Below are 14,684 nucleotides of genomic sequence, written 5' to 3'. Positions count from 1 at the left end.
ATCAACGCCCATGGTGTATTTCCTAAATTATATGATAGATTAAGGGTTTATATGCATGACATCAGCAGATGCACTTTAACCAGTTGAAATCAATGTTAAGCATTTCAAAAGAACAAATTGCAAGTTTTGAGTTAAGAGAAGCATTGTTCAAGTCACAGAATCGGAAAATAGACCCATGAAAATGCCTGCATGTCTATAGGGGTAGCATCGAATAGGAGATTTACGGTACTTCATTACACCATTTATGGATTTTAATGAGGAGGTTACAAGTTGCTTAAGTCTTTTCTACGGGTGGTATTGTTTCACTTCAGGTAGACATTTTACACAAAAAGTTTTGGTGTAAATATTAAATCTGTCTTAAATATTTAAAATTATTCTTTTCATTTTTCATTTTTCTTTACCAGGTGGTGGCGATCATAGAAGAGAAGCACTCTAGGGCGTGTACGGGTCAGATTCGGCCCATGCTGGACAAATACTGTGGGTATGCAATGTTTGCACCCAACGACCATCGCATGCCCAGGATGATGATACCCATAACTGATTGCCCTAAAGGTATTTTAGTGAAAAGACTCTGAACCACGGTGATATAAATATTCATAACTATTAAACCTAGTGGGTAAACTTACAAGTCACATGATAACCTTGCTCGAACAAATACACTATGTCTTGTACTCAATAAAAAATATTTTTTTAAACAAAGTAGGTAATGAATTAATTAGTCGTTGTTCGATTAAAGTGCCATATCAATTAGATATAGAGGAAGGTTTTTGTCAAAAAGTTAAAGTCAGCAACAATTTCCTTTGACTTGAGTGAAATGAATGTAAAGATAAGTATAATTGTATAGTAAGTTTATAAATGTTTGTCCCTTAAGAATGCCTGACTGGTTTGAAAAACACAGCTTATGTTGTCTCCATTGAGTCCATAGTGTCTTACTTTATGATGAATTTCTCCCTGCATAAAAGGGAAGACATAATGTTTTTGCTCGAGCTGTCTGTCCGTCACAAATCTTGTCTACTCCATATCTCTTTGACCTCTTGAAGGGTTTTGAAACAACTTGCCACATATGTTCACCATATTGGGACTGTCAGTTTCTGCATTTACCCTTTGGATTTTGAAATAACTGGCTATAAATATTCACCATATTGAGATGATGTGCCGAGCGCATGATATAACCACATTGGCTCAAGGTAAAGATAACAATAAAACATGACAAAATTTAGTGTCTGCTCCATATCTTGTGAGCAGCATGAAGGATTTTGAAAGAATTGGCCACATATGTTCACCATATTGAGACCATGTGCAGGGTGCATGTGACAACCAGTTCGGTTTAAGGTCAAGGTCACACTTAGATGACCAAGGTCATTTGTCTGTATTTCATATTTTTGTTTCTGCTCCATATATCTCTTGAGCCATTTGAAGAATTTTGAAATTACTATTGAGAAATGTTAACCATATTAAGACGATGTGCCGAGTGCATGTTACAACCAAGTAAGTTCAAGGTCACACAAAGTTCATTTGTCTACATTTTCTGTCTGCTCCATATCTCATGAGCCGCTTGAAGGATTTTTGAATAATTCCCCAAAATATTCCCCATCTTGAGATAATGTGCAGAGCGCTTGTTATAACCAGTTCAAGGTCAAGGTCACACTTAGTGGTCAAAGGTCATGTTTATAATATAACTATATTTCTTGTCTGCTCCTTATCTCTTGAACCTGTTAAAGGATTTTTAAATAACTACCCACAAATGTTCACTATATTGAGATGATGTTAGTGCATTTCACTTCTGTTTGTTCTCCAGATTTCCTGGAGAGGCCAGAGGATCACTCCAGAACCTTGTATGTGGGGCGTGTCACTGACTGGAGGGTGGACTCCATGATGGCAGATGGGTAAGGCCTGCTTGAAGGGCTCTAATTAAAGAGCTAGTAACTGACTGGAGGGTTGGCTCTATGATGGCTTATGGGTAAGGTGTACCCAAAGGGTTAAAATCTAAATAACTGCAATCTTTGATTATGTCCTAGTCTACTTGGCAAATTTCAGAATGGCTGTAAAATCTCTAAATGGTTGGTAAAAACATAAGATATCCCATAGGTTACAAAACCCCCCAGATAAATTCAAATCCCTGTTGAAGCAATAAGTGAATCTGAAGTGAACCGAAAAGGTGTATACAGAATGTAACTCTGGTTATAGCTACCCTGGTTCTTTAATGTGTCTAGTCTATAGCACTAAAGCACTGTCACATGAGTCCCCCGTTTCAAGTCCCTCCCGTAAGACAATATATTGAGTGGGCAGACAGGGGATCAAACCTGAGGCCCATTAGTTGTCAATCCAATGTATATCCACTAGACAACAGATCTACTACTTAGAATAAAATAGTTGGTGTGTTTATTTAATAGGCGCCTGGCTCGTAGTCTGGGGGAGGCAGGAGAGATAGAGCCCGAGACAGAGGGAATGTTGATCGAGAATGGAGTGGACTTTGAGGAATTTCCACAACAGGTATGACTTTCTAGCTAATCTGCTTCTTCGACAATTAAAGCCAAGATAATTTTTAGCTCCACTGGCCGAAGGCCATGGAGCTTATGTCGTCACAGATTGTCCGTCGTGAGTGCGTGCGTGCGTGCGTGCGTGCGTAAACTTTTACTTTAAACGACATCTCCTCTGAAACTGATAAGCGGATTTTGACGAAACTTGACAGTAATGTTCCTTGGGTGGTCCTTTATTAAAATTGCTCAAATGGTTCTGGTCCATTGCACAATATGGCCGCCACAGCTAAAAATAGCAAAATCTTTAAACGACATCTCCTCTGAAACGGATTGGCAGATTTTGATGAAACTTGACAGAATTGTTCCTTGGGTGGTCCTTAACCAAAACTGCTCAAATGGTTCCGGTCCGCTGCACAACATGGCTGCCAGGGCAAAAAAATAGAAAAACCTTTAAAGAACATCTTCTCAGAAACCGATGATCAGATTTTGATGAAACTTAACAGAAATGTTCCTTGGATGGTCCTTTATCAAATTTGCTTCAATGGTTTCGGTCCACTGCACAAGATGGCCCCCAGAGGTAAAAATAGAAAAACCTTTAAACGACTTCTCCTCAGAAACCGATGATTGTATTGCAATGAAACTTGACAGAAATGTTACTTGGGTAGTCCTTAACCAAAATAGCCCAAACAGTTCTGGTCTGCTGCACAACATGGGCACCAGAGCTAAGAATAGAAAAAAACGTTAAACTACATCTTCTCAGAAACCGATTATCAGATTTTGATGAAACTTTACATAAATGTTCATCGGGATGCCCTTTAACCAAAATTCCCCAAATGCTTCCGGTCCGCTGCACAACATGTCTGCGAGAGTTAAAAAAAACAAAAACTTTATACGACTTGTCGTCGAAACCGATGACCTTTTTTCGATAAAACTTGACAGAAATGTTTGTTTGGTGCTCCTTTACTCAAATTGCCCAAATCATTTCGGTCCACTGCACAACATGGCAGCCAGAGCTATTAAAGTAAAAAAAAATTTAAAATAACTTCTCCTCAAAAATTGATGATTGTATTTCTATGAAACTTGACGAAAATGTTCGTTAGGTGGTATTTGCTTGAACCTTTTGGCCAGTGGAGCACAGGCACTGATGTGCCTCTTGTTATTTTCTAGGTCTTATGGTGTTATTGTTGAGAGTTTAAAGATGCAAAACTTGTAGGTCATAGAAAGACATTGAATATGAATATGAGAATGATTTCCACCAATATTTTATACTTACAGTTTGTCTTTATGGAATACATATAGGCCATAGACTCTCTTCTATACAAACAGACATGGTCCATTAGTAAAACAGAGCTTAAAGATGGTAATTAACAATACATTTTTATTTTCAATTGAATTATTCCAGGCCTTAGACTGTCTGCCCCAAAACTTGCCGTGGAGCATTCCGGAAGAAGAATTTGAAGAGCGAGAAGACTTTCGCAAGTGTTGTATATTTACTATTGACCCGGCCACAGCACGTGATCTTGATGACGCCCTGTCCTGTGAGGACTTGGGAAATGGTGGGTGCTTTATACCATAACAAGTGGATCCATGTTTTGATATGAGACAAAATTACATGTTTTAATATTCGAAATATATGTTTGATATTTGACAGAATTACCTATTATCAGTCTTGGTTGAAGAAAATGTCAGTAATGATTCCCTTTAAATAATTTAGGCGTTTTGTACTTCACACTTTCTGATTTAATATTTCACAAAATTGTGTCTTAAACCTTATTTAAACCTTGCTTTGTGGCTTAAACCTTATTTAAACCTTGATATTGTGTCTTAAAACCTTCTCCCTCTAAACCTTGATATTGTGGCTTAAACCTTTTTTTTTTTTTAAACCTTGATATTGTGTCTTAAACTTTAATACTGAAACCTTCATATTGTGTGCTATATATTAGTGTTATGCTCCAACCTGTTGCAGGTCGGTACAAAGTTGGTGTGCACATAGCAGATGTGAGCTACTTTGTGGAGGAAGGCACAGTATTAGATAACATAGCGGGGCTTAGATCCACCAGTGTCTACCTAGTTCATAAGGTAATTGGAGGTTTGAAAAATCTGTTACATCTACATCTTATAACAACTACATATGTTTGTGTTCAAGGGATAAATTGGTGAAGAAAATCAAAATTTTGTCTTAGTAATTGCAGTCATCGAAATTAGACTTCTGGATGAACAAGCCCGAATTATTATACTATTGCTTGTTCTCAAACTTTTGAACAAGCCCTGCTATATAAAATTCAGAGTTTGAGCAAGCCCGGAAGACATTTTACTAGTGCAGGGCTTGCGGGCTTGTGTTAATTTCGACCACTGTAATTGTACGGCACATTTGTGAGGTGGGAGAACATATTTTTTTCAATTGGTGCAAAGTGATTTTCTGTAAGATATGTCTTGTTTCACTATGTATATTTGTAAAGCCTTTAAAAATAATAATCTCCATTTAAGGCAGTGGTCTAAAATATGCTTGTTTTGTTTTTGTTTTTTAAGACTAGTCAGAACAGCAATGTAAGTCACACATGATTAACCATGATGTTTCATTATATTGTTGATACAATAATTAATACTTTTTTATTGTAATTAAGACGAACAGATTTCATAACTAATAAATTATTATTTTTATCTGTGGTCAAAAAGAACTAGGGTTGCGGGGTTTTGCCAGGTAAGGTTGGATTGCCTCAATCACAGGTATATTTATTTAGGCCTAACAGAAAGTGAAATTCAATTTATAATTTACAACTCTTGAAATGATTACAAATATCTTTGTACAGGTGATTCCGATGTTGCCAAGACTTCTTTGTGAAAAGCTGTGCAGTTTGAACCCAGATGAGGACAGACTGACCTTCAGTGTTCAATGGACCATAACTGAACAAGGCGAGGTAAGTTGAGGTGTATATGTGTAGGAGTTGTAGTTCTGTGCCAGTATTTATATAATATATGATACCTCAAGTCATTTCTTAATCATTTTCCTACATGTATGTTTAATAGTATCTCACTGTTCATATGATGTAATAAGTTGATAATATCTGAAATACTCTTATGTTCATTGATTTGATTGAAAATATCTTCAAATGACCTTAACTTTTCTTTTGATATGACTATGTAAGGTAATGACTTAAGATGTTTTATGAATGCCTGTTTTTTTAAACAGTAGTTATTCTGTGATGATGACAATACAGTCTGAGATTTTTCTGGTCATGTGCTGTTTAAAATTTTATGTTTAACTGAAGTTTATCATGGCAAAGGCCCCCTCCCCATAAAACTTCATATATTAACTATTCATGCATGTTCCACTCTTCCTGATCAACTAAATCTATAAAGTCTACTTTGCATTTAGATAGAAGAGGAATGGTTTGGGCGTTCAATCATCCGCTCCTGTGTAAAGCTTGCCTATGACCATGCCCAGGGCTTTATTGAGGAGCCTGACCGCGCCTGGAAACCCGAGGAGTTGCCACAAATATCAGAGGGCTTCACTGTGGAGGATATCAAGAAGAGAGTGCTCAACCTGCATAAGGTTGGTGGCTTGCATATAAAGAATTCACATATAAAAGGTTAAGGTTAAATCTAGCTATTTGACTGGTTATTAACTGAATATCTTCATGTATTTTAATATGGTGGACAGTCTTTATTTTCATTTATACCGGGTATCCTGTTTTATCAATCATTCAATTAGTGCTTTTGAGCTGTTTGAAAACTATTACCCATGATTTGTATTAATACTGGGTGAGTACCTAAATCGGAACACTTTCGACACTATTTGTGAAATATATTTAGTTGGACTTGCACCACAACTACAAAATTTTCCATCAGCATACTAAGATTCAAGACCAATTGGTTGATATAAATTGCATTTTTCAAGATACTACCAATCTGCATGAAAAGTACTCTATTAGCCGCACAATCAAGGACTGCCATTTTCGTCCTCGGAGTACCTAAATATGGAACAGTATTAATCTGTTATTTATTTTTATGTATTCTTTTAAAATTATTGCTCCATGTTTTGTTTAAGTAAATTAATAATTTATGTTATTTCCAGCTTGTCTTTTTTTGTCATTTTTGTCAGTAAAAGTTGATGATTTCAGTAAAATATAGACTGTACCAGTATGCTGTGATTGTGGCAAGCATAAAGTCTTTTCCCCGAGTGCCATGTATTGACATTTGAACATGAAAAACTTTAAATGATTGCATTATTTGAAATTCTTACCGGACAATTGTGTTCTTTGGAACTTGTATCTGAAGCAAGCGTCTTTATTGATTAAAATCGTAAATAAACTGATCTCGATCGGAAAAACACTTTTATAATGGGTGTTCCATATTTAGGTACTGTTCCGATTTAGGTACTCGCCCAGTATGGGTGTGTTATATAGGCAGATTTTTATTGAAAAATTCCAGGTTATAGATTGTCAAATAGTAAACGGGATTAGGGGGTTCGGTTTTCGCATTAACCCCTTGTATTTAAATAGGAAGATAAAATGAAGAATAGTAGCAGTGCTATGAAAATTGAGCAGTATTTCATGCCTTTCGATGAAATATGGAGTTTTATCAGTGAAATAACAACAGTGAAATTATCAATTACTGCAAAATAAGGAGTGAAAATATTAACTTGAACTACTTTTAAAATTCATTGTAGTTACTTCCCCTTGATCATAACAGAACACTTCATGTCAGACCAGAAAATGTTGGCAAATAAGATATTTAAAAATTTAAAGAAATGTTACATAAGTTTAAATAAAGATATATTTGGAAATTAACAACTTACCTCAATATATTATTTTATACTTGCAGATAGCATTGAACCTTCGAAAGGGTCGGTTTGACAGTGGGGCTCTGCGTCTAGACCAGGTGAAGCTACAGTACAGTCTGGACTCAGAGACAGGGATGCCCAATGGTTACACTGTCTACCAGCAGAGGGATAGCAATAGGTCAGTTTAAAGTATTCATACTGAAATATCTCAGCATAAATTGTTCTCTTTAATCTGACAGCAGAGCATCAGGAGTTTGGCAGGTGAAGTGATAATATTATTTTTTAGCTCTTATGTTTTGAGAAGAAAAAAGTGAAATTATTGACATAACCCTTGTGTCGGCAGGTTCATCATAGTGAAAAGACATTAACCTTACCTATAACTCAAAATCCAAGATATTCAAATGTAACTTGGTAAACATGCTTCAAAAAACAAGATGCAATTGTATAGCAAGGCCTACAACTCTGGCTTTATAATTGTCAGGTTATGTCCCTTGATATTGTAAAAAGTCATTCATAAACTAAAACCTGGCTGTAACTTAAAAATCGTTCAATTATATGCGCATGAAACTGTGAACACATATGTCCAGTGAAAATATGCACATTTGAATCAAGGCAGACAACTCTTGCTTTATAATTGTCATGTTAATATGTTATTAAGATAGTTGGAAAATGTCATGCATTACCTTAAACTCTGCCGTATCAAGAGAGTCGGGTTTTCTCCCCGTGCAGTTCTCTTATTTCAGCCTTGATTCAGAACCATGGTGTGGTAATAGTTGCTCAAGTTTGGCATCTATTTTGCCAAATTAACTGGCATTACAGTGATCAGTTACAGATAAAAGGTGACACATTTGCCAAATCAGAGTGTTGGAACATAAATTAACAGAACATATCTACATAAAAGATACTAAAGCACAAGAGCACTTTTTAACACAGTGTATGAACGTCTATATCGTGTATGCCAGGTACTAGTGCACAATGTTAAATGATACAGGTACTAAGAATTTGTAATGTTTATTTCAGACTGGTTGAAGAGTTTATGTTGCTTGCAAATATGGCCGTAGCTCATAGAATCAACCGGGAATTCCCAGACAAAGCATTGTTGAGAAGACATCCACCTCCACAGAGTAAAATGCTGGAAAACTTGGTATGAAGCTTATTATGCCCCCCTCGAAGAAGAGCGGTATATTGCTTTGCACAGGCATGTCGGTCGGTCGGTCCGTCGGTAGACCAAAGCTTGTCCGAGTGATAACTCGACAATTCCTGGATGTATGGTCATCAAACTTCACATGAAGGTTGGGCCTGACCAGTAGATGACTCCTATTGATTTTGGGGGTCATCGGGTCAAAGGTCAAGGTCAGAGTGACCTTTAATGGTAAAATAATTTTAAAGCTTGTCCGAGTGATAACTCAACAATGCCTGCACCCATGGCCCTCAAACTTGACATGGAGGTTGGGTCTGACCAGTAGATGACCCCTATTGTTTTTGGGGGTCATCAGGCCAAAGGTCAAGGTCACAGTGACCTTGAATGGTAAAAGGTTGTCCGAGTGATAACGTGACAATGCCTGCACCCATGGCCCTCAAACTTGACTTGGAGGTTGGGCCTGACCAGTAGCTGACCCCTATTGTTTTTATGGCTCAATGGGTCAAAGGTCAAGGTCACTGTGACCTTGAATGGTAAAAGGTTGTCCGATTGATAACTCAACAATGCCTGCACCCATGGCCCTCAAACTTGACTTGGAGGTTGGGCCTGACCAGTAGATGACCCCTATTGTTTTTGGGGGTCATCGGGTCAAAGGTCAAGGTCACAGTGACCTTGAATGGTAAAAGGTTGTCCGATTGATAATTCAACAATGCCTGCACCCATGGCCCTCAAACTTGCCTTGGAGGTTGGGCCTGGCCAGAAGATGGTCCCTATTGATTTAAGGGGTCATTGGGCCAAAGGTCAAGGTGACAGTGACCTGGAATGGTAAAAGGTTATCCAAGTGATTACTTGACAATGGCTGCACCCATGGCCCTCAAACTTGATTTAGAGGTTGAGCCTGGCCAGAAGATTGTCCCTATTAATTTTAGGGGTCATTGGGCCAAAGGTCAAGGTCACAGTGACCTTGAATGATAAAAAGTTGTCCAAGTGATAACTCAACAATGCCTGCATCCATGGCCCTCAAACTTGACATGGAGGTTGGGCCTGACCAGTAGATGACCCCTTATGATTTTAGGGGTCAAAGGTCAAGGTCACAGTGACCTTGAAAGCAAACTCAACAATTCTTGGACCTATGGTCATCAAACTTGACATGAAGGTTGGGCCTGCCCAGTAGATGACCCCTATCGAATATGGGGGTCATCAGGCCAAGGTCAATGTCACAGTAACCTTTAACGCAAAAAAGTTAACAAATCTTCCCCCACTGATATCTCAACAATGCCTGAACCTATGATCATTAAACTTGACATGGATGTTAAGCCTGACCAGTAGATCACCCTTATTGATTTTAGGATTCATAGAGCCAACGGTCAAGGTCACAGTGATCTTGAATGGTAAAAGGTTGTCCGAGTGATAACTCAACAATGCCTGAACCCATGGCCTTCAAACTTGACTTGGAGTTGCATCTGACTTGTAGATGACCCCTTATGATTTAAGGGGTCATCAGGTCAAAAGTCAAGGTCACAGTGACCTTGAACGAAAAAAAATTGTCTTGTGATAACTTGACAATGCCTGCACCCATGGCCCTCAGACTTGACATTTAGGTTTCTGGTGACCAGCTGATGACTCTGGATTTTGAGTTCATAGAGTCAAAGGTCATGACGGTCATAACACACTTTATCCTCACACTTTAATGGTCATAATCTTAAAACAGCAACAAATCAGCTGTCATTTCGGTCCATGCATATTTCATTCAATTGTCCATATAATCCTGACAACATGGCACTCAGGGGGGGCATAATGTTTGACAAACATCTCTTGTTTGATTAATACATTATAATGAACCTTTGCAATATTGAAATTGCTGTCACTAATTCTTAGCTTGTCTGATTTTTTTTAAAAATCACATTATTGTCGTCGTCATTCGGTGTCGTCGTTGGAGGCGTTGGTTAAGTTTTACGTTTAGATCACTTACATAGAAACTATTAAAGCTATCGTTTTTGAAACTTGGGCAACTTTTTCATCTAATACCCTTCTTCACATTGTACCCTATAGGAGCACCAGTTTTTTGGGGGTAAAAAAACATGAATTATGATGGATTTTGGTTCATTTTGAGCATTGGACATAGGTTCTTCATTTTTTGTTGGAATGCTTTCAGTTTTTTTCACTGACAATAATTGGATCATGCAATTCAATTTATAAAATGGTTTTTGAGTCACACATTTGGAAGGGTAGGGGGAGGGTGGGGGATATTTTAGTATTTTTGCACTTTGAAATTTTTAGCTAGTCTGATTTTTTAAGTCTTGTGCTTGGTTTACTTACATGCAAACTATCGAAGCTATCACTTTCAAACTGGAATACCTGTTCACTATCAAATTTAATAAATGAAATAAATAAACCATAAAAGGATGGAATCAGACAAGCATTCAGCACACACAGGCAGTGCTCTTGTTTATACTTCTCTGCTCGCATAATGTCTTTATTCTTTCAGAGTGACCAGTGTAGTGCGTTAGGTATTCACATTGACACAAGCAGTGCTGGGGCCTTTCAGGTATGAAAGTATTTACTGGTAGAAGAGCAGTAGCCGGCAGTTTTTACATGTTTTTGAAGATTAAATATGTAGATCGAAATGTAACGTAAATAATACTTACACTTAATGAAACTAGGGATGATGGTCTTTTAACTTTACAATATTAAATATTGTGATGTCATGAAGTGCATGCGGAATTGTATGAGATACACTTCATGGGGTTCTTAATATTTTGAGGGATGCTGACAATTTTCCATTGTTCTTCAACCTTGAAGTTTTCTTTATCTCATAACCACTGGATGTAATTTGTCTGCCCAATCTTGGAATTTCGCTTAATGGAACTAGGGGCTGGCTAAAATTTTAAACAGTGAAAAATATCAATTTGATATTTTCTATGTTTGAAACAGTGAAATATCAATTTTATTTCACTGATTAATTTCGAGAAAGGATGATATAATATATAGATTGTCATAAGCACTATCGGTGTTTGAAAATCTGAATTATGTGGTCCAGTTACTAGTTTACCATGATGTAAGTATGTATACGATGTATACTCGTATTTCAGCGCTCGTTGTTGAACTACTCTGGCGATGATGACTATGCCTCGGCCAGGATGCAGGTGTTAGTGGCACTCTGTGCTAAACCCATGCAGGTAGTGATAGTTACCATGATGACTTTAAGTTGAACTCTAAGAATATTATAAGTATCTATTATGTGTTTCCGGTACGGATAGAAAAATCTGACCCGAGGGCACGCGCGTAAGCCGGTAACAAGTTACCAGTCACGCACATGCCCGAGTGTCAGATTTTTTCGATCCAGATCGGAAAGACATGATTGATATTTTTTCTTGCATACCAAAAATTATGAATTTGTGGAAAAATTGACAAACACACTTTTGTACATTTCACCAAAAAGCGCGTGCGACGTTGTGTACTGACTTCATAAAGCGCAATAATTTTTAATCACTATCGACATCAAATAGTTCCTCCAAAAATCGCGCTTTTAGGATTATTTATTTTCAATTTTAATTAAAAGTATTGTATACTTATATTTGTGATTGCGCTTTATTGAAATGACATAATTTACTTTTCATAAACCATACAATAAAAGAATTAAGAAGTGCCGCCTTGTTGCGCGTGACTCATCTTACATGGGGAGTGCAGAATGTTGTTTTCCAGCACTGGTCACATAACCGGAAACACACGTCTGGTATGCAAGAAAAAAATGTCTGAACCTTGTGTAAAGTTTATAATCATTCCGAATTACACATGATCAGTAGTTGTAGTATTTATTTCTTTTAATTCCTTATTTTGTTTTTGCAGCATTGTAAATGCATTCACTTTTACATGGTCATGTATATTTCAGAACGCTCGCTACTTCTGTACGGGCTGTATAGACGATGAGTCCTTGTATCACCACTATGCTCTGAATGTGCCACTTTATACCCACTTCACAAGCCCCATAAGACGATATCCTGACATTCTCGTTCATAGATTACTGGCTGCATCGTTAGGTAAGTGCTTAAACAGATCAGACAGGTGTTGAAATGCAGTTGAAGTGCTCCCTTCACTAATATCTTATAAACAAACATAACAAAGGCTATTTAGTTGTCCAGTTAGCGAATTGTACCCTGGAATCTCTCCAAGACATCCCAGTTTTGATTCCCGGCCTGGGTGCAAGTGAGTTTGGTTTGTTGTCACCAAGCGGAACAATTTGGTTTCCTCCATTTTTTCCCCACACCTCAATATGACAGTGTCCCATAATACTGTGCCAGCAAGAGTGTTAAATGTAACTTGTTTCACAAGCTTTGTAAGAAAAATAAGTTAAAAGATGCACTCTTACTTCAAAATTAAGACAATTAAGTAGTTTTAATTTACTGAAAAGGATGAATAAATATCCAAAACAATGGTTCTTATTAAGGATACCATGTTAAATTTGAAAGGTGCAGAAAACACGTTATTTCTACATTATCAAACGATAGTTGATCACTGTAAATCTTTAAGGACCCACCAGTCATTTAATATTTGTGTGTTTTCAGCTATGAAATACACAAATCGATCTTGTTATCATGAATTAATATTTTCCATAAATGCATTATTTAGTAAGAAGTTAAAGCTTTATCACTCATTCATTCGTTGTACATGTATGTATTGATTTTAAATACAAGTCCACTTTACACTAAATCCATATATGAGGTATTCTTCTTCTACATAACATGTAACCTTTTTACATTACAGACTATTGCCCGGAGCCCAGCAAATCTCCAGGGGACATCCACAAGCTTGCAGACAATGCCAACGACAAGAAGACAGCGGCCAAAAGAGTTGGAGACCTCAGCAGTGATCTCTTCTTTTCAGTATTTGTTAAGGTGAGGATGGTTAATGCTACTCAGGGCCCAATTGCTCGTTGTCAACAGGTGGATTGCCCAGAACTTGTTAAAAGTTAACAACATTGCAAATTAAAGCACAGCCAAAACAGTTGAATCAAATTTTGTTAGAAATACAGGGGGATCAAAAGCTTATCCATTTAACTTCCAGAGCAGTAAAGATTTGAAAATTAACAATGATAGCTAATGTTGATGTAACATAAATTTTAATCATAGCTAATACTGCTGACCGTGAACATTAAATCCTTAGCAAGAAATTTGAACAATTGGAGTCATTTGATAGAAAATTCTGAATATTTACCCATTCTGTGAGAAAAACAACAAGATCCTTACAATTCCAGCTCCATTACAGTTTAATGTACACAATAAATTTCCAAACAGTTGTTGTGTAAAATTATTTATTTTGTTTACAACACAAGGATTACAATAATTTCTTCATGTATTTTCAGACGGCCGGGCCTCTGGAAGAGAGAGCCATGGTCATGGGTGTGATGGACAAGTCCTTCGACATCTTTGTTCTGCGTCTTGGTGTTACAAAAAGAGTCTACTGTGATGTGAGTCTCAGTTAAAGCTGCACTCTTACAGAGTAACCGTTTTGGTAACTTTTATTATTTTTTTGTCTTGGAATGAGCCACTTTTTTGCGTTAGTATTTAACAACCAGTGATATAAGACTGCAGACACAAGATCAGATAGCAGATTTTCATATTTACGTTCGAAAATTAATGTTTTATGGTTAAAAGCGTTACTTAAGTTTTTAGAAGAAAAATGAAATCCTGCAATCTGATTATTTGTTTAATATCACTGGTTTTCATGCATTGTTGCAAAAATTGGCTTGTTCCCAGACAAAAGTTAAAAAAAATGGTCAAAACGTTCAATCTAGCTGCTAGAGTGCAGCTTTAATAGTTTTGTCGATAATTGGTTATGACCATGGTAGCTGATAATTGATGATTGCAAAATCTTCCAATCAATTATTGATATATACATGTAGCTATGTTTTTCTCAAATTAGGGGTACAGTAGAACATAAAAATTAATCCACTCTTTAATTGTCGGGCATTTAAAAGAATCTCCTCATAGTTTCAGCACATAAATGTTACACCACCCTAGACATTGTTTCCATATTTATTCATTCATTATTCTTTTAATCAGCTTGTTCTTCTTTTATACCACTTATTTAGTTTGTCTTATTTTCGAAGAAAAAATATTTAAGTACTGCCTTCATATGGTTGTCGTTGGCAACAGCGTTGAGCAAAATTTTGGTCATCACTCAAAAAAACATACAAGGTTATCAGTTGAAACTAACTACACATATTGCCAATAAAACAATACGCACATTTTTAGCAAGGCCTAAAACTCAAATCATGTTA

At 36.9% G+C, this 14,684-nt stretch overlaps 1 protein-coding gene across 1 annotated transcript in view; it reads left to right on the top strand.

Moving 5' to 3' along the window:
* The window catches only part of LOC128246548 (DIS3-like exonuclease 2), a 35,528-nt gene that overhangs the window by 15,166 nt on the left and 5,678 nt on the right, over positions 1–14,684 (top strand). Inside the window, exons 16-29 of the mRNA XM_052964807.1 lie at positions 405–552; positions 1,799–1,886; positions 2,394–2,493; positions 3,883–4,036; positions 4,447–4,559; positions 5,291–5,398; positions 5,857–6,033; positions 7,305–7,441; positions 8,284–8,407; positions 10,893–10,952; positions 11,497–11,583; positions 12,297–12,444; positions 13,169–13,299; positions 13,767–13,871. Of these exons, the coding sequence (XP_052820767.1) occupies positions 405–552; positions 1,799–1,886; positions 2,394–2,493; positions 3,883–4,036; positions 4,447–4,559; positions 5,291–5,398; positions 5,857–6,033; positions 7,305–7,441; positions 8,284–8,407; positions 10,893–10,952; positions 11,497–11,583; positions 12,297–12,444; positions 13,169–13,299; positions 13,767–13,871 (1,680 nt within the window). The remainder of the gene's footprint in view (positions 1–404; positions 553–1,798; positions 1,887–2,393; positions 2,494–3,882; positions 4,037–4,446; positions 4,560–5,290; positions 5,399–5,856; positions 6,034–7,304; positions 7,442–8,283; positions 8,408–10,892; positions 10,953–11,496; positions 11,584–12,296; positions 12,445–13,168; positions 13,300–13,766; positions 13,872–14,684) is intronic.

This window comes from Mya arenaria, chromosome 9 (genome assembly GCF_026914265.1).
Source record: "Mya arenaria isolate MELC-2E11 chromosome 9, ASM2691426v1".
Taxonomy (NCBI): domain Eukaryota; kingdom Metazoa; phylum Mollusca; class Bivalvia; order Myida; family Myidae; genus Mya; species Mya arenaria.
The sequence above is the reverse complement of the archived record's forward strand: the minus strand, read 5'-3'. Positions and strand labels throughout refer to the sequence as shown.